Source organism: Argopecten irradians, chromosome 2, assembly GCF_041381155.1.
Source record: "Argopecten irradians isolate NY chromosome 2, Ai_NY, whole genome shotgun sequence".
Taxonomy (NCBI): Eukaryota; Metazoa; Mollusca; class Bivalvia; order Pectinida; family Pectinidae; genus Argopecten; species Argopecten irradians.
Window position 1 is genome coordinate 35,008,785 of NC_091135.1, and position 20,100 is coordinate 35,028,884.

Sequence of the window (20,100 nt, forward strand, 5' to 3'; positions counted from 1 at the left end):
TGACAATGGAAAGATAGATCTTTTCTCTACTTTTTAAACTTTTTCAAACATATACTACACATAAAATTTGAGACAGATCGCTTCAGTACTTTCTGAGAAATAGCAGTAACAAACTTCAACTATCAAAATCCAAGATGGTTCCTTGGCGGTCATCTTGTTGATGATCGGTCCCAAATCGCAATATGCACATCAAGAGCCCTAGGGGAACCTACATGTGAAATTTGAGAATGATCTATTCAATACTTTCTGAGAAATAGCGATAACAAACTTTAAATATCAAAATCCAATATGGCTGCCTGGCGGCCATCTTGTTGACCGGTCGGTCCCAAAACGCAATATGCACAACTAGGCAGCCATCTTGTTGACTGATCCGTCCCAAAATGCAATATGCACAACTAGGGCCCTAGGGGAACCTTCAAATGAATTTGGAGACAAATCCCTTCAGTACTTTCTGAGAAATAGCGATAACAAGAATTGTTAACGGACGGACGGACGGACCACGGACAAAAAGCGATTTGAATAGCCCACCATTTGATGATGGTGGGCTAAAAATACCACCATTATTACGAATCATCATTTGATAAAATTGTTAAACAAGTGGGCGATTGTATCCTAATATGTTTGAACACTTAGAAAGCAGTGATATCTTGATAGCTACAGAACAAAGAATGAAAACAGTCAGATTTGTGATGCATTTAATAAGTAAGCAAATTGTTATAAAATTAAGATAAATAACAATCTAGTTTATATAACCTTCGAGAGACCTAAAATGGTGAACTTAACGTAATTAGATATATGAACAAAATATCGATAGTTTTACAACCGTATAACAACGTCAATCACTTTGTTACTTATAAATGTCTGTTACGTCATTGGTTTTTGTGAGAAATCCATGTCACTTTCTCGTGACGTCATAATCTTGAATACATACTCACAAGAGCAGGACAATCTGCATAACGAAATGACATACACAATTACAAACGATGTCAGTTTTTATATACAGACATCAGACTTACACATTTTCACAAACTTCACACTTTCACAATCAGATCTACATTTATTTATCTATCACATAATGTAACTATATAAATATATATTTCTAAAATAAAACAAACAGAACGTATCATTTCTTTTACAGTCAAATTAAAAATTATGAAGATTTTCTTCCAAGTTCAAATTCATGTACTATGTATGGTAGTAAAGATATGGTTCAATATTTAACATTTCATCAAAAATGTTTCATGAATCAACGTTTTAAATGTTGCATAATCGAGGCAATATGTTAAATGAACATGTAATTGAAATTTTTCGATAAAATATCGAATAAAGTTCCGTGAATCTGTAATATTTATACAAAAAAATATAATTGGTGTTTTGCTGTCCAAAATAGTGATGTATCTTGTAGCTTAATAATAAACAGTTTGTTCCGGACAAACATGACATTATGACGCGAATTGATGTCAAACAACATTCTAATTTAGCTTAAAACTACACTTTCGCGACTATTTCGTAAACATCAGCAGTAACGAGGCTACACTTCAGCAGTTGATATAGATCCTAATGCATATTAGCAGGAGATATAGTATCATGTTGTAACATAGCTATCAGAATAAAATTTACATAATAAATACATACTACAATGATAACTGTATCACTGACCACGTCATGCTTGGCAGTTATTTAAAAAGATATAAAATCTTAGAAAATGGAGATTGACACAGAAAGACAAAATGACGTTGACAAGTTATATAGAATAAATACGAAAGAAATTGAAATGTATGACTAGTATAATATAGGTATTTTTGAACAATCAAGAAAATATTGTGAATATTGACAAAAATATCACAGATGAAATGAACGATAATTTCTTTAATTTATCATAGATATGGTGCAGAAAAGACCCAGACATGGTATAAATTTCCCATTAGCTCCATACTTGAAAACAAAGTACCCATTAGCTTAACATTTGATTTTGACAGATTCAATGACATATACATCGTAGTTTGTCAAAATAATTATACTCCATCTGTTGAATAGATGAGGCCTATGAATACCGAGCATGAAGCCTAGTGATATTCTTATAAAACTATTATACTAGCATGCTCCCATGTTCAAATTGTCATACTGGATGAAAAACAATTATTGTATAAAATAATCGTAACCCAGATAATGTAGAATATTTCATGTTTTCTTCTAATTAAGGATTAACTTGAATAGATTTTTTATGTTATGGAGATATAACACAAAAATCTGAGTGTACTCTAAATAAACCGCTTCGCGGTTTATTTAGAGTACACTCAGATTTTTGTGTTATATCTCCATAACATAAAAAAATCTATTAAAATTAATCCTTATAATTCAAATTACTAAAGATGATCTCTTCAATACTCAAAATTCATTCTGGGACTCTTTTGACTATGAAATCATTACGCCGTCATCTCAGCCAATCAGAAGCAACGTCACAAACGGCGACGCCATTTTTTCCTTTATGGGCTGATAAAGTAAATTTTTAAACCAATGAAGATGCTCGTAACAAGCAAAATTGAATTATTACATAATAAACGTAACATTTTTTTTTTCAGAATAATCCGACGATTTCGATGTTCCAATAAATAATGGTTATTCATAGCGACATTTAGTTATTTTGAAAAACAGTCAATATATAACAAGACAAAACGAAAATGTTACGTACGTCTATTTTGTTGACTAGAAAAATTTGTCTCAGAAATACATTGTAATGGCCCTTTTGAAAATGCAGCTATTTTATCTTAGGAGCAATGTCATTAAAAATTGTAAGAAAACAATACTCTTACAACCAAATATGATAACTAGTTCCAGCTCATGAATTAAGACAAGTCTGTCTCAAAAAGATGAATAGAACAACTGATCCTTAAGCTCTTGAGATGGCGCTTAACAGTTATCTCTAATATGTCGAGACCGGCATTTTTGAATTCGGTCTGCCGGTACTTTTTCCCAGTCCTATTTCTTTCTCTTTAAGATTGAGCCAGTCCTCGTACGTGTCACCTGTCTTTGTCTTCCCCAGGGACCTAAGGTATGACCGCAGGTAGCCCGGGCCTTTATCTACATTAACTGGAGGCGTTGGTTCTTTATTCGGCCGGGGAGGTAGATTGTCCGATGTAGTTTTCTCCTTCTCTCGTTGTGCAAGCCAGGTTTCATATGACTGACTCTTTTCAGCCTCCATTCGTTTCCTTGAAAAGCAAACATTGAAAATACAATATATGGACGACACAAGAAAATTCTTATTTTATTTTCCTCAACAAAATCGTGCGTACATTGGTTAAAACAATCCAAAGCACATATAATGTCAGCAATTAAGCTTTGCATTTGAAATGGAAAAAACAACATAAACAAGATAAAGTAAACCGCTTGGTATGATAATGTTTGATCGACGGAAGAGTCGATACCTCTAACACACCAAATAGGGGATCTTCAACAACTTCTCAACAATTAAATTCAATGGTTTAATTCATCTTAACCTGTCCTTCAATTCGTTAAGTCTCCATCCGATTTAATACAAATTGTACATTTAGTTAATCCTAATGCTATCGTAATAAAAATTGCCTGAAAAATTTTGTCTTAGGAATGTATAGCGTTTAAGTCAAAGTATCCATCAAATAATGTAATGACATATTCACGATTCGTTGAATAAGGTTAGTTTTCAGGGTAATTATTTTACACGACACGCTGCAGTTAATCGACATCGACTCAAGCAATTGGATATACCATATGCAATAAAATCTGTAAAGGTAAACAAACAAAATTGGTTATTAATATTGCTGTCTTAGTGTGCTGTTAGCCGAAACACATCACTCTGAAAGCTCTTGCTTTATCATGATATATGTTGAGATAAAACAAAAAATGCCAAAATATTAGTATTTGCATATATCAAAACTCCGTCAAGCTCTTGGAAGATTTCTTTTTTTCATATATTAGAATACACTCACCAAAATACAGCTTGTATAGTATTCAAGAAGTTATCCAGCCTACACATTCTCACTTTAAGAGTTACTGTTGAGCATGGTAATTTATATTTGGAAACTGGAAAATTTGAATAAGTCAATCTATTCTCACAAGATCTAATTGCTGAATGCACGTTAGACTGCAAGCAAACTGCCGAGCATGCCCACGCTCCCCTATATTCGACTGCATGTAATTCCATAAAAATTCCCTTGGCGTAGCGTTATTCTGTTTCAGTTTGCTAAATTTGTCGCGGATTAAGTTTCACAAGTACATCAACCAGATATCCCACACAAATTAAACCCGGGAACCGAGATAATGACAAATGTGAAAGTCGAAACCTGAAAATTCAACAGTTATTCTGATCGCATCCACAAAAATTGACAGGAAACACAAAAAACTACAACAAAAAAACATTTGACTACCACACGATTTACACTAACACTAAGACACACAGATACACCAAAAACATATTTTCTTTTAACAACAGCGGTTACATAGGTAACTAATCTGGCACGACAATAACTTATTATACTGTATAAAAGAGCAGAAAACACATAGAGTTTGATAAGAGTTATATATGGGAGTGATTCCTATATATACGGGAGTTTATATATATGTGGTTACACAATGTGAAAAGAATACACTGTGTAAAAGGGACTTGGTGTCAAGTGACTAACATTAAACGTGACAATATCAATGTTGCCCGAGCATCAATGGCTAACTTTACAAGGGACATGTAATCAATACGGGGGTTTACAGATAACAAAGGCGACGTGGGTCAAGTTGGATTTACCCTTGATTAGTCCCACTTTGCGGTGATTATGACGTCACAAAAATCGCGTCAAACTAAGATGTCATAACCGCAGAAAGGTAAGAGTAAAAGACGGTAAATCGTACTTCACCTACGTCGTTTTGCTAGCTGGAAATATACGTGTTATGTCAACTTCTGAAAAAACATTGACTACAAAAATTGTAACAATTCATAATTTTATCCAATGTATTCCAGACGAATTCCATTTTCTAATTATCAAGAATCTAAGAATACATATATACTAGCAGTTTTCCTCAGTTTCCCTGTACACCTGTGGGTACATTGTAGTATACACACATAAATCATTTTAGATTACCAAAACTGCAGATAGTCTAAAAATAAAACAAAAAAAAAACCCATCATGCAATGCTCGCGACTACATTAACTACGTACACACACTGGATTGAATTTTAATTAAAATCGGATTACATATTCTTCTATATTACGTCATTTTGTATTTGTTTTAACTCAAATAAATATCCTGCTAATTCCTGCTTTATTCTTATATTTTAAATTTTTAAATTTACCCAACATAACTCCCATCGTTCGTTCTACAGAATATTTCCATTTTTCACTTTGAAATAGTTTAGTTTCTTTAATTGTCGTTCTCGACATTTTCTTCGTCGTGCATACGTCCCTTTTTTGTTTACCATCCCCCTCCCGTCTACACACGTTTGCACTTTTTGTTTTTCTTCCAAATACAATTGGATGCAAAACTCTTCGCAATGTAAATTGCATAGAAAATTTCAGCTCATGAGTTCATTTTATATAACAGCCAGAGCTGCAAATCGGTATAATAGAAAACGTAGCGAAGAAGGGTTTGTAATCGATTTTAATTATCGACTGAATTGGACTTTATAACCGTGTGTGACACTGCACTCCATCATATACTTACTCCAAATCTTTTCTGAATGGCAAACACAGACGTTTCATAAGTTAAAACACTTTATATGGTTATACGAGAGAATACTACTGTCATTATCTCAGAACAAGAGGCCCAAGAGGCCTTGACGGTCACTTGAGTGTTGATACAGAAAGAGCATTACAAAGTCGGTTGAAATCTGTAAAAAGAATTTAACGTATGAATCAAAAGAAGCCGCTTTTGGACCCATCATTCAGACCCCTTGGGGTGAGTCATTTAAAATTTGTTGATAAGATTCAATGGCCATCTCATACTAATAGTTATGGCAATATTTGGCTCATTTCTGGTTACAAATGACCAAATAATGCTGAAAAATGTGTTTTCTCTACATAAACTTGAGTAAACTTGACCCCCTCCCCAGAGGGAAACATGAGACTCCATGGTCATATTATTTTGTTAAGGACCTTAAGACGTTTCCATCTATGAAGAGTATTTGATTCTACCGTTTCCGGAATTTCAGAAGATTTTTGAAGTTTTATCCTATATGACCCCTTTCGGCCCCACCCCTCAGACCCTAGGGAGCTGGGAGCATACTATTCATAATTTTGATTGACCTTTAATTAGAACAAATGGAAGATTTCTATAAAATTTCATTGCATTTGGTTCAGTGGCTCTCGAGAAGAAGTAGAAAATGTAAATTGTTTATCGTCGCAGGACGCACACTGCACGACGCAGGACAAAAGGCGATTAGAATAGATCACTTGAGACTTCGTCTCATGTGACCTAAAAACGTGCTAGCTGTAACAAAAGGACTACCTAATAATATCAGAAAAGAACCATACTAACTATCAGAGCACCATTCGAAAAATGTAAGATTCTCTTTTATCATTTAAAAATAAAATATAGTAGCTTCAACTTGTGATCTTGGGCATAATGATAATTCTTATATTTTTTAGGAAGAAATAATGTTCAAATTGCGTAATGTCTAACTGAGTCGGTCAGATCGCGTTCTTGTGCTCCATTTTTTTTTTTTTTTTTTTGCAATCTTGTCATCTTATCACCCATAAAAATTTTGAAAAGTTGCATTATCTGTTTTCTCTTAAAATTCATTCAGTACAACAGAATTTACGCAGAATTTTTATTAATATACCATTCAGTCAAATACTTAGAAAATTTAACGAAGCATCAATATACCTGATTATAATTGAATCGCCAAAAGTTCTAATTGAACGTATTACTAAATTTAACCAACTACAAGATAATACAAGTAATTAACGCCGAGCGACAAGGTCATACGAAACTTGTGTTGATATATGCAGTGTTATTTGCACGGTATTCACCGTTAGGTTTTGAAGCATTTCAGTCATATGTAAATATGAACCCGTGATCTGCTCGGGTTGTTACGTCAGAGCTAACACAATGATACACTCCCGCAATTGTTTAGATGGCTTTTCATGTACCACTCAAAAGAGTATAGATGTCAGCTTATCATCCATGGATCACAGAAAACAATGGTATACAGCGAGAAACATAGATATAGCTTTGTAAGTCACTCTAGATCAAGCTTTCTATATATATGTATGATACTTACTCAATGCGGCTTCTAGGAAAAATAAGAGTGAAAGTTCATAAAGCGTGTCATTTAACCATGGCGTTCTACTGAGGTCAAGGCCAGTTAATGTTCTGAAACCTACTATCGTGATTTTATGCCTATTTTGTGTTGTATTCATGGTCAAATCATTACTGATGTTTCGAATGCTTTTCCTTCTCAAACATACTTGAAATTCATAAAGCTTATTGCACTCTTTGTTTACTGGGATGCTGTATATACAGTACATTCTTCAACTTCATTAATTGTTCATAGAAAGTGTTTTTTTCAGCCTCTCTCTCTATGTTTAGGCATGCCTACCCTCGAAGGAGTTCGTGCAAAGAAAAGACAGCGCTTGCGCAGCATAAAGAAATGAATGGACAGACATGGCTACAGGTAACATATCAAAGCGACAGATGTAATTACAAATACATGTATACGTCGTTGTAACTAATTTCTGCATCCCTCTCCTTTGTAAACGCTACCCGATTAGGTCAAATTTAAGTTATTGTAAAGCAAATCAAGAGGGAAATGAAAAATTGAGGAGGTAGATCAGCAAGTACGAAGCAGGTACGACTTAAGATCAAATGAACAAGGCCATTTACTAATTAGATATGCATGATTATCTCTTGTCATATTGTTATTGCTTTCATGTGAACTCAAAACTCCTGAAACTGTATTTGATGAACTGTTCAAGCAGTTGATTTCATCGAGTACACGCGAGTTTCAAGGCGTACATGGGTTCAATATACTATGATTTAGTTATCCACTCCTACATTCGTTCATTAACGAAGTCTTTTAAAACACCCATTCCATCTTAATGCTTTGTCTCATCTCAACTCTAACTTTAAAACCTAAATAATAATTAATTCCTCGCCACCATGAAAGCATCCCATACCACATCTGACCACCAATTACTAGTATGTTATTTTGTCTCATATTACCCCTAATTAACCATTAATATATGTTTCTGCACTAAATACCGACAAGTGAATCATCTCCCATGTTAAATTACAATTACAAAAATATACATAACCTTGATAGTTATACTTACTGATCTTCTTCCTCTAATCTCTTCTTGTCTTCTTCTTTCTTTCTTGCATCTATCACTTTTTGTTCCACGGCTGTCTTTTTGCCAAGCCATTCGCGGAAGGTGATGTTTTTCTTTCTGTTATTCAGAAAAAAAAAATTAATTTCACACGCTGCTAAATAATTACTTCCTGGGGTATTTTGTTTAAGAAGGGTCTTCTTGTTTCAAGAGTAAATTTCTCTCTTGCGTAGGTCTAAAACGATAGCAATAATTCACTTGGCATGCCGTTTTGATATAATTACAACACAAAGGATATTATTATAAAGCCATATATATATTTCCCTATAAAATCTTTTATTCGTGAGTTTAGGGAGATTAATCTCTTAACTTTATCATATGTTTTGAAAAATTTACAAAATCAAAGATGACAAATAAATCGTACAATTTTTAAGAAATTTTCCTTTTTCTACTTTTTGATTAATATCGTGTGTTATTTAGGACTATGAAAAAGACTTGGAATCTTTGCACCATGAAACTTGGAAATGTGCCAAATAAATTATGCAGTATTCCGTTTGGAGAGACAGTGCTAGGACTATTGAATATCAATACCATAAAGGCATGAGTGTGTCAGTATTTATACGATCACTGTCGTTAAACGTCACGTCTAACTCAGTTTTATAACGGGTTAGCACTTCAGTCAGATAAGGGGAGGATTTCAAATGAATCCAAATCACAAAGTGACATCTGAATCAAACCTGATCTTTTTTACATTTAAGATTCGTGCAAATAAAAGAATTCCATACAAAAGATGTGTGTCTAAATTATCAAAATAAACTAAGAAAAGGAAAACGACATAAACATCAGAGAGAGTATCACTCAAAATTAGACAATCATTTTTTTCAAAAGTGGTATTTCAAATTTTTGATACACTTTTACTAAACAAACCTGAAAATACAATTGAACAAATATCCATTCTGTACTTCTTAGCACGCACTTAAATTTTATGTGCTGCCAAATAAAACCATTAGAGTACAATTATTCTTCCAGAGATTCCCAACTGGTTTTATGTGAACTTTTAAATTCTATAAATCTTGCTATGTCTCTAGTTTTATCAAGAAAATAAAAGTTTAAGATGAAAGTGATAAGTTTATGCTCTATAAATTTTATAGTTTAACCACAGTTCTGTTGTGCATTGAATCAATATCATAAGACCATTGTATTACACTAGCTGTACACATGCTGAGACACGTTGGTTCCAATGACTTTCTCTTTTAAAATATCCTTCAAGATAGCATTTATCCATCAAATTTTCATTGCAAACACATGCCTAACACTTAAAAAGTGTATACTCCAATATCCAAAAGATAAAGTTAAAAGCAGTCCACAGGGATCTATTTGACCCCTAAAATTGTGTACCCCAACGTCTTTTAATCTAGGTAGTGTCAAGGGTTCTGACTATCGGACCTCACTCAAAAGTTGTTTATTGTTTTTTCACAAGGCAAAGATTTTTTTCATTATTTTGCATTCAATACTCTGCAGGGTTTTGTCAATCTAATTGATAAACATTATTAATCTAAAGGTCAATGTCTGCTTTAATGAAATGGACTGAAACGTTTTGACTGTTTACCCCAAAACTATTGTGTATTCAAAAAGAATCTTTTTGTGTCAGGTAATGTGAAGGGTTCTGCATACCTAACTCCTTCAACATTATGTAAACTTAAAAGACAAAGCCTTTCTGTATGCGGCAATCCAAATGCTTTTGACCACCTGATTCCCTAAACATAGGGTGAAGAATTCTGACTATCTCACACCCTACTAAAGTTGTCAAAAGAGTTATAAGTCTTCTAATCCAATGTCAATATCTTTTTGTTAAAGATATTCCACAGGATCCTGATTTTCTTATCCTCTAAACATTTTGTACCCAAAATACAAATACATTGTGTGTCCAAAGACAATGTGTTTTTGCATTAGGTAGTTTGAAGGCATTTTTGACTAAACTAAACATTGTGTTCCCAAGAAACAAAACAGTTTTGCGTATGGAAGGTGGAGGGTTCTGACTATTAGACCTCCTCAGCAATGCGTACCCAAGAGACAACTTGATGGCCTTTTTGCATAAGACAGTCTGAAGGGTACGGGCTACCAATCCCTAAATCTTGTGTACCAAAAAGACAAGGACTCTTTTCATAAGGCAATCAGAATTAAAGGTTCTGGCTATCTGCCACTAAACCTCGTGTATCTCAAATAAGCAATTTTGAATAAGGAAGAGTTGAATCTGACCCCTAGAATGTATACCAAAACAAATTAGTTTATTGGCACGATGTAGTCTGAAGGATTCCAACTAACTAGCCATTATTATATTGTCACATGTTTAGAATGTTTAGAATCATTAATTGAATGACAGATATCCAGGCGTACATTTCTCAGACGAATTATTTTGGATCATAAATATTCAGAATCCTGCCTAAAAATAAGACTAAATTTTGTGAAATTCAATTCCAGTTATATGAGATCGAAAAAACGAAACACCAATACCACAAAACACATGGGGAAAATATATCCAACATTTGATATGATTAAAATCCTACCAGCGGCTGTTCTGCCAGAACTTCAACAGAAAGCTATATTTCAAGGTTCCACATAGGTAAAATGCACTGGCACATGCAGCCAAGTGTTAAGATCTGCCAGATGTAACCAGATGTACATATACATTTATCTGAATACAGCACCAATGTCTGTATCCCTGTTCTACATTATTTCTCATATTGTATTGATTGCTCAGTTTAAAATGATAGTTTGGGGAATTCATCAGCTATTCTGCTTCCTTTCATCTGACTTTGAAAGCCCAATATTCTTGATATATCTGTTATAGGTATGAAATATCAGACAGACAACTATCTTTGATCATCACTACTTATGATGTTCTATGTGCGATATTTTGTGGTCTCTTAACCACATTTTCTGCTGATACAGCTTCTGTGTGATCAACGTCAACTATCATCCTGCCATCAGCATTTTTCTATTTTTTGCATATTACAGATTTATTTGTCCTTGCGAGAAGGTGATAATTATTTTTTTCTTTGATTTGAATGATTTCATTCTAAATCTGACTTTCTGATTAGGGAATTCTTTTTTTTCATGTAACTATCGGGGAAATAACTGAGAACAGACCAGAGGATTTTGACATTACAATAGAGACATTCACATATTTATTTGGAAAAGTAATCCCTTGATAAATCAACGGAATCCAAGTGCAGGCAACTCTGTAATATGTGAAGATGGTATAAAACATCTACAGAACTTTGAAAAAGTATATTTATGTATATATAACTCAAAGAATCAATACATCAATCGGAGAAAAAATGGAAAAAAATGTTATCAGTACAAAGTCCTTATAATTTAATTCTAGAACATTATCTTGAGTATGCCATTTCATCCTTTTATGAACCTGTCTACCACCCATCACAATTACATTATAGAAACAAAAGCCACTTACCCTGTCTTTTTGGCTCTCTCCTCACGTATTGCAGGCAGTCTCATTCCTCCTGTAAAACAACATGTAGATAAACAGTGATTATTATTTTCTTTTTTACTGTATCATAACTTAATTCAATCAAAATGGTGACTTGTAGATAATGGTGAAATATTTCTATCCAGTCATATCACTACACACTTTATAACCTTAACATTCAAAATAGAAGGTTGCACCTTGTGGACATTTGATAACTTGTTTCATAAAAATAAGGCTCACATAAAGAAAAAATGGGACTTTAATAAAGGAAATTTGGCCAACATTCTTACCCAAATCTTCTTGAAAATGAATTCCATGCAATGCATTTCAAATTGTATCAAAACGATACATAGTGCAATTACATACATACATTTTAAGGAGGGAATTAATATTACCTTTTTGAATATAATCTCCATCAAGATCTATCTCAAAGTCATCATCTGTGTTGTTTCTATAGAGCCTTTGTGGCGATGAACTAGTGGGGCGTTTTAGCGGTGAACAGATACCGGTGCCCTCAAATTCACCGGGTGGTAAAATGTTTGTGTAATAGAGCTGACATTGTCCACCCTTCAGCCAAACCGGAAAAGCGGAATCAAAATACTGATGAGCCATCCTATCTGGGTCATCACTTTTCTGAATACGCTTCGCACGTTCTTGCCACCGAAATAAGAACAAATGTCGTTCACAACTTTTATGACCAAACTTTGCAGCTATAGACAAAGCCGTCGCACCATCTTCATCTTCAGCGTCAATGTCTGCACCTTTGTATTAAGATAAAAGAATGCATGTCTCAGCAATGTATAATAAGGTAATCTATGATTAAAGTAAATCACATTTAAAAGATTTTTCTCCTTTACTTTTCAGGAATAGATATGTTAAATTTAATGAGAATGAACTTAATCAGAACAAAGTGAAAAAATAAATGATTGGTTTCTATGTATTTTGCTTTCGTTTTTAAAGGAAAACAAACACCATTATCTTGATTTTTTATTTTTTTTTCTCAGAACTTCCAACAGGAAACATTCTGAAACAATATCATTTATTCCTAACAGCTACAATGCAAGACCTAAATGATAATAGAGATGATTGAAAAGTTGTACATTTCTGTAGACACCTTTTTCTAAAAGAACATCCACAATATGTCCGCGTCCCTGAGCTGCAGCCACATGGAGTGCTGTCCTGCCAAGAGGAGTGCAGGCATTTACATCAGCACCTTTAAAGGAATGCTTGGTCATTAAGCTCATCAGAAAAATTAATCAACAAAATAGTAAACTTGAAAAGTCTTGGAACATTAGTCATTCCACTTCAACAAATGTTACAGTAACAAAGTACTGCTGTATTAAACAATCACATTACTGTACAAGAATTTTTTTTTGTAAGAGTATGTAATTTTTTATGCTATTACATGTTTCCATTACAATTTTCAACTTCACTAAAATTTGAGTAAGCTAGAGTTAGTATTATATAGTAAATATGATTAGGGTTATTCAGCATGCATCATCGAAGACCCATGATTAATTACACTTTGCCCTGATACACTTATCATGTGATGTGATTTTTTCATCTTATAAATTTCAAGGAAAAATAATATTCTGGTGACACATGTCTTTAAATGCCTGTAATTTAACTGACTAACCTTTCAAGCAAAATAATACAAAATACAGCTCCTGTTAGATATTCTAACTTATTAGAAGCTTTGGTTTCTGAAAATTACATTGATCTGTATTTAAAATTTTTAAAAATTCTTATAAGCCTGTATTCTCATTCACAACAATAATTATTGAAGCTTTTTATCTGACATATTTTATACTCACCACAATCAATTAATTGTTGAACTAGTTTATCATGTCCCCTGTGAGCTGCTATGAACAATGCCAGGAAAGCTCTCTCCTCCAACCAAATCTTTCTGGCTCGTTTGGTCATGTAGTCACTCTGGGGAGTCTTATATGTCGTTGGATTTGTGACACCTAAACTGAACACCTGTGTATAAAAATAGGTAGTGTGATATCATATAGTTTTGATTTGGTGATGTAAAATCTTAAGTGCATGTCACATCAAAACAAATACTCATATATATAAAATTACAGGACACAAAAAAACGATAATTAATTTTACAAGTAGGCACTCCAAATGTCTAAGTGTAAAGGTGGAATCAAAACATATTCTGTTTTTCTGCCATTTTATTTTTTTTTCAGTAATAAGTAAAATAAAAAAAAACATATTTGTATAATATAAAAGCTAATAAAGCTAAATGTAACGGAACTGTTATTTATTTCATCAACAAAGTAATGTAAATTAATGGTTGGTTATTAATTCTCTGTTCTTACCCAATCAGCATCATTTGATGATGCTGCATCTATTAGTTCTTTCCACATGGGCCAAACATTTAAATTCAACGTTGCATTTGGAACTATGTCATTGGAACGTATGTCAGATCTGTCAAGTAAGTCACCTAAAAAACACATTATATATTTCATAAAATTATTGCAAAATGAAAAAGTAAGTCACAAATCAACTTGTAAAAGAAATAGAATAAAGAAACTAAATGGTATCAATATTTCAAATCCTGCATTTAATAGATTTAAGTTAAAGTTTAGTTAACTTAAGGATTGAGATGCTTATATGGGTGTTTATTGGGTCAAACACAGTAATTAATATAAATAAATAAAAACAAACAAGCCAGCTAGCAAAAATTATATACCAATCAAGATAGAATACAAAGTGTGATAGGCAATTAACATAAATCATTTCTTATAGCAGGTAGATCAGATTTACATATCCCAATAGAACTACCATACAATACACTCAATCTAATGCCATAATTAGTACTTTAACAAAAGACAGATTTCCGACAGATATGAGCCCAACATATGTTATGATAACATCAATGTAACGGTTCATATGATCATCATAAAAACAATGCTGTGGGAATATCTATTCATGTACACATCTGTTCGATCAAATTTCTGAAACAGTCAATCAAACAATAGGGATTTTTTAAACTTACCATCATCTAAATAGCTAATCCTTTGCATATGGATTGGTATTCCTGTTGCAAATTCCATATATTGCTTCAAGTCTGATATTTTCATGTCACCACTTATACTTTTCAGGGGAAATATTTCACCTGTATACAGTCTCACGTTAATTGTGAAAGCATGCCTTTCTCGGCCTGTCTGTGCGCGGCTCTTGGCTCTTAAAGCCATTTTTCACTTTGTCAAACGTCAGCAATTGAACAGAAAATTGTCAAAATTGACATACAGTATCAATTTCACTACGAACTTTCTTTTACCATGTCGACATTACAAACACAAAGTCAGTCGATTTCTGCACGTCAAATACCTTCATATATGTCAATAATTTACTTTATGCATAATCATGTGAACGTTTCGGTACGCCCCATGAAGAAAATCTTCACTGCTTTCCCGGTTCATTTCTTAACGTCTTCCTCCATATTGTTTACATATGTGACCATAGTTTCGTAGTCCCGCACGTAATGTTCAAAATAAATAGTTAAAGCTATTCATAATTTAAATTTACATTTCATTATATTTTATTTATTTATATATGAAAGGCTATATAATTAAATAAAAAATTATGGATTTGTCTTTTAGATTTTGATGAAAATTATAACCATTCTAACCGAAACTATCTTTCAACAGTCTACTTCCGGTAAAGGAAAGATGCTGCGGTCACTCAGAAAACTCCACACATTAGCTGTATGTATTGATATATATTTCTTGTGCATCTCTTTTCAGTGATCTCTTGGTAATTCTAATACACTCCATTCTTTTACAATCATTTAAAAGTGTCTGACTCTGTCATATCGAGTGTTTGCTGTTTAAATACATGGAGGTCATTTCAGTTAGAGATCATATTGTTTTGTAATCAACTTGAATATTTTCATATGCCGCATAAATAGTTTACTGTTGACAGAGCATTCACCAAAAACTAACGAACCATTAGAACTTATTGATTTTAACCAACAATTAACATTAAATTCGAAAATAAAATAAACTGATATTATAATCTCATCCGACATGTAAATCTTTTCTCAGCTGTCACAAAATATTGTTTGAAAATTGACTATTTTGTTTAGCCTGCTGCTTATTTCGCTGCTTGTACTTAAACTAGATATATAACTACAAAAAGGATAAACACAAAGAATATTCCTTCATTGCCTCTCTATAAAAATATATGGACAGTATGACTTATTAAGTTTCATTATATGATCAGCATTCATATCAGAAAAAGATATGTTTTTTAAAACTAATTTTATATGGCATCTTAAAGCAAACAGTAAAGCATTTGCTCATAAAACGTTTAGGTTAATCAAACGCAAACGTAACTTATCAGCACAAAAAATGAAGGCAAATGTATTTTATTTATTGTCGTGGAAGTCTAGAAATAAAACTGTAAACATAAGTAACGCTAAGTTTAGATCGATCCTACCAAAGTGTATAATTTACTAGAATCCCCCGATATTTACCGATAGAATAGCAGACAATAGAAAGTGAGTTAACTGAAAATAAAAAACAACAAAAAACAAAAACAGCGTGATTATGTCACAAATATCCTGTCAAATACTCTTAGGATAGCAAAATAATTAGTCAGGACACAAGAGGAGCAAGGCACAGAATGCTATGATGTAGACGCTATTAACATGTTAGGAACCACTCCTTAAAGTAGATATTGTCTATAAAAGTGAGACATACACCCTTGCTTTTTTGTTAATTTCAGAAATAAACAATTTTTCAGTCATGTTTTCTTAACAAAGAGAATGACCTAGCATGTGATGTTTCTTTACCAGAATAAATTCTTGGAACTGCTTGATGTCTTCGATGAAAATGATTCATAAGAGTATTATAATATATATATGTTTAATGTAGCTAGGGCACGGCATAAATATTGAATACAACTGCCTTATGTATTAATATTACTTATTTCTATGTTACATCATAGGTGGGCCAGTTGAGGACCCTGCACAAATCAGTACCTGCATGTGGGTCAGGTCCTCTACCTGTGGTAAGATATTTTTCAGTTGTCTGATTTCCAACTATCTCCTTGAATAAGGATTTAAAATTGATTTTAATTGTTTAAATTTTTAAATGGTACGTGTCACTAACTAATGGTTTGTTCAATGAGACAGTGTTCGTGCAATCACAGTAACAGTTATATAAACAATATACAGAAAATATCACATCCCTTTACTATGAAAAACCCCTTTAATACCTGTATTTTGGATAGATATGATAAAAAAATAATTACAAACAAAGTCTTTTATACTTTAACTTACATATAAAAGACTGAGATTTGCATTAACTTTGTGATATTAATTGTAGCACCGGGACTCACCACAAAACAACCCAGATACACCATTTGAATTCACAGCAGAAAACAAAAAGGTAAGACTCATTTCCCTGTCCTGGTATTACTTTTAGTTTTAATGAATGATATTTATAGATTTCAAGATTATGGTGGAAATTTTGTATGTCACAATTATAACATTGAATACAATGTCAATTTGAAATGAATTAATTGTAATAAATGATTAAAGATATGTTTTTATCACTTGTTTTTAAAAGTGTCTCAAATAAATTTTTATTTAGATATACCAAAGTTAGTGATCACTGATCAGATGATATTTCTTTTTATTACAGAGAGCAGAGTTAATTATAAATAACTACCCAGAGGGTCACCAAGCAGCAGCTGTCATTCCTATCCTGGACATAGCCCAACGGCAACATGGTATGGACTTGGAATATTGGTGCAATGTAGAACTACATGTATTCCTTACGGACTGGCCAAAGTATAGACTGAACTATCAGTGTTGGCATATTCATTTGTCTATGATGTGATGTAAATATTGAAATCCTTCTAATATTCTGTTTAGTGCAGTGATTTCAGTATCCACCATTCTCCCACTGGCCCCCTAGATTCTAAAGGTTACTCATGAGTTTGAGGCCATCATAGAGTAATTGCCAGGTATATGTACTGATCTCCATCATTAAAACCTAGCTGTTATGAGGTAGAAATATCGGAACTTTAAAACACATTTTCACCTCAAATTCTGTATATACATGTATGTGTTTTGTTGATTGATTCCATCTCCAGTGAATCAATATTTAGAGATGTAAAGAATAAAATTTATGTATTTTACCTCATTAAAGGATGGCTACCAATATCTGCTATGCACAAAGTTGCTGATATGCTGCAAATGCCAAAGATGAGAGTTTATGAAGTAGCAACATTTTATACTATGTTTAACAGGTGAGCAATATTTATCTATTACAAAACCTATCTCAACTGTCTATCATGAACTTATAGAAATAATAATAGTACATTGTATGTACTGAAATGGGTACACACTAAATGCCACGCAACAAGGTTTCTATTTATCCATTGACGAGAACATATTTAATCTGCATTGACTTTGTTAACTTCTTATATGCAACTTCAACCTGTTGCTTCAAAGTTATTGTTCCAATAATCTTAAGGTAAGCACAAAATTTGCTGTTCTCTAGAACAAAAACAATAGTGCTGATTGATAGTGATAGTTAATGTTGCACATGGAGATAAATGGGAGATATCTCTATTTTAGTAACTTGACTTGCCATCTACTACTTCTAAAATATATGTTCCTATCACTGTATATGAAGATCTTCCCCTGAAAACTCACCCATCTGTGAGTTGGAAGATCTTCTGCAAATCAAGTTGGATTTGAGGCCTCAATTTCAATTGTCCACGCATAAATAAAGACCAAAACTACAAAAAAAAACTGTCTAGATTTGCAATAATTTTGTCTTATTAGCACCTTTTTATTTTTTTCAATTTTTTAAACGCCCTGGGCAGTAATTGGGTCGAATATGGTAAGTAAATCTGTATTATGCGATGAAAAAGAGCCAATATCTCAAAATAATTTGCATTGTGTATTAACAGGGAGCCAGTAGGGAAGCATTTTGTACAGATTTGTACGACAACACCGTGTATTCTTGGAGGTGTAGGTTCTGATGTCATCCTTAAAGCTATTAAAGATAATCTAGGTAAGTCTTTGTTATAATGGATATATTGATGAAAGTGTAATCATTGAAACCTTAGTGATCATTGCTCTATTCTAAATGTCCATATTTAACCTATTAGGCAACTTTGTAGATGTATTGGATAATTTTAGATTGATTGCAAAATAATAAATTTCCAGTAAGAAGACTTAAAAATGTCATAAGACTTGATATGTACTGTTTCACAGGAATTAATGTTGGAGAGACGACACCTGACGGACAATTTACCCTTATAGAAGTAGAATGTCTTGGAGCATGTGTAAATGCTCCCATGGTCCAAATCAACGACAACTATTATGTAAGTATCCAGATTGTTGTAGTCTCTACAGCTGATGATATACTAGTAGAGTCTAAATAGGTTATCACTCACGAGTTATTAAACTGGTTTTGATACCACTTCATATATATTGATCAAACGTATGAATATCTAATTTTGATTGGAAGACTCTGTTTAATGTGATGATCCAGTATGTTTAGTATCATTTGCAGTTCTTTTGTTTATTGTTTTTCTGTTAAATGTTCCAGGAGGACCTAACTGTAGATGACATGAACAGAATTTTAAACGAGATAAAAGCTGGAAAATCGCCCAAACCAGGACCCCAGTTAGTACTTTCATATGTTAATCTACTTCTATTGTGTATACCTATTAAAACTTTGTGACCTACTTTGGCAAGATATGTAAACTTTTGTTTGTTTAGAGCTCTCATTTACCCCAAAAATGTACAGGTTTCATTGTCACCTTGCAAATTTTGGCATTATATGAATTTTCTAGTGGCAAAAGGCAGATGTTTATTGCTTTACATTACAATACTCTTGTTGATAATTTCATTAGAAAAAAGAGTGTATCTTGCTTTATTTGTAAAGTTCAGTCAGACTTGGTTCTGGTAGAGATTTGTCATCATTAATGTAAGAAGTTTATATTTTATATTTGTCCATAAAAATATAATTTATACCATACTTGCTGTGTTTACAGGAGTGGTCAGAGTAAGCGATTTGCCTGCGAGCCTAAAGGAGGCCTTACCTCACTCACAGGACCCCCGACAGGGCCTGGGTTTGGTGTCCGATCAGATCTGTAGTTAGTACTCAACAAAGACTATTTGATGGACAGGAATGTGTAAATACTGCAGTGATCAGCACATGGTGGTAGTCAGGTCCTCGGAAAATTCTAGGATATGTTTTATTGAAGTGTAATATTTTGTAAATATTTATGTTTAAGGAATTTCCTTAAATAAAACAATTGAATACATCTTTGTGGTGTGTAC

General features: G+C 33.0%; 2 protein-coding genes across 5 annotated transcripts in view; one reads left to right on the plus strand and one right to left on the minus strand.

Moving 5' to 3' along the window:
* LOC138315282 (ankyrin repeat domain-containing protein 60-like) overlaps positions 1 to 15,263 on the minus strand; it is a 35,153-nt gene extending 19,890 nt beyond the window's left edge. The window contains exons 1-9 of one of the 4 annotated variants that reach the window (XM_069256171.1): positions 14,788 to 15,262; positions 14,108 to 14,232; positions 13,595 to 13,760; positions 12,895 to 12,993; positions 12,176 to 12,541; positions 11,766 to 11,814; positions 8,297 to 8,410; positions 7,246 to 7,257; positions 679 to 3,209 (exon numbers count right to left, since the gene is read on the minus strand). In XM_069256171.1, the coding sequence (XP_069112272.1) occupies positions 2,924 to 3,209; positions 7,246 to 7,257; positions 8,297 to 8,410; positions 11,766 to 11,814; positions 12,176 to 12,541; positions 12,895 to 12,993; positions 13,595 to 13,760; positions 14,108 to 14,232; positions 14,788 to 14,986 (1,416 nt within the window). In that variant the 5' untranslated portion in view covers positions 14,987 to 15,262 and the 3' untranslated portion in view covers positions 679 to 2,923. Of the gene's footprint in view, positions 1 to 678; positions 5,700 to 7,245; positions 7,258 to 8,296; positions 8,411 to 11,765; positions 11,815 to 12,175; positions 12,542 to 12,894; positions 12,994 to 13,594; positions 13,761 to 14,107; positions 14,233 to 14,787 lie in introns of those variants that run through there. The other 3 variants (XM_069256172.1, XM_069256173.1, XR_011207480.1) reach the window with 3 other exon arrangements.
* LOC138315284 (NADH dehydrogenase [ubiquinone] flavoprotein 2, mitochondrial-like) lies at positions 7,134 to 20,085 on the plus strand. Its single transcript, XM_069256174.1, has 11 exons — positions 7,134 to 7,198; positions 7,554 to 7,638; positions 15,443 to 15,499; positions 16,743 to 16,805; positions 17,123 to 17,185; positions 17,441 to 17,528; positions 17,951 to 18,050; positions 18,720 to 18,823; positions 19,027 to 19,136; positions 19,364 to 19,440; positions 19,812 to 20,085. The coding sequence occupies exons 1-11, from the start codon at positions 7,149 to 7,151 to the stop codon at positions 19,912 to 19,914; spliced, it is 900 nt and encodes a 299-aa protein (XP_069112275.1). The 5' UTR covers positions 7,134 to 7,148; the 3' UTR covers positions 19,915 to 20,085.
* Positions 20,086 to 20,100: the final 15 nt, after the last annotated feature.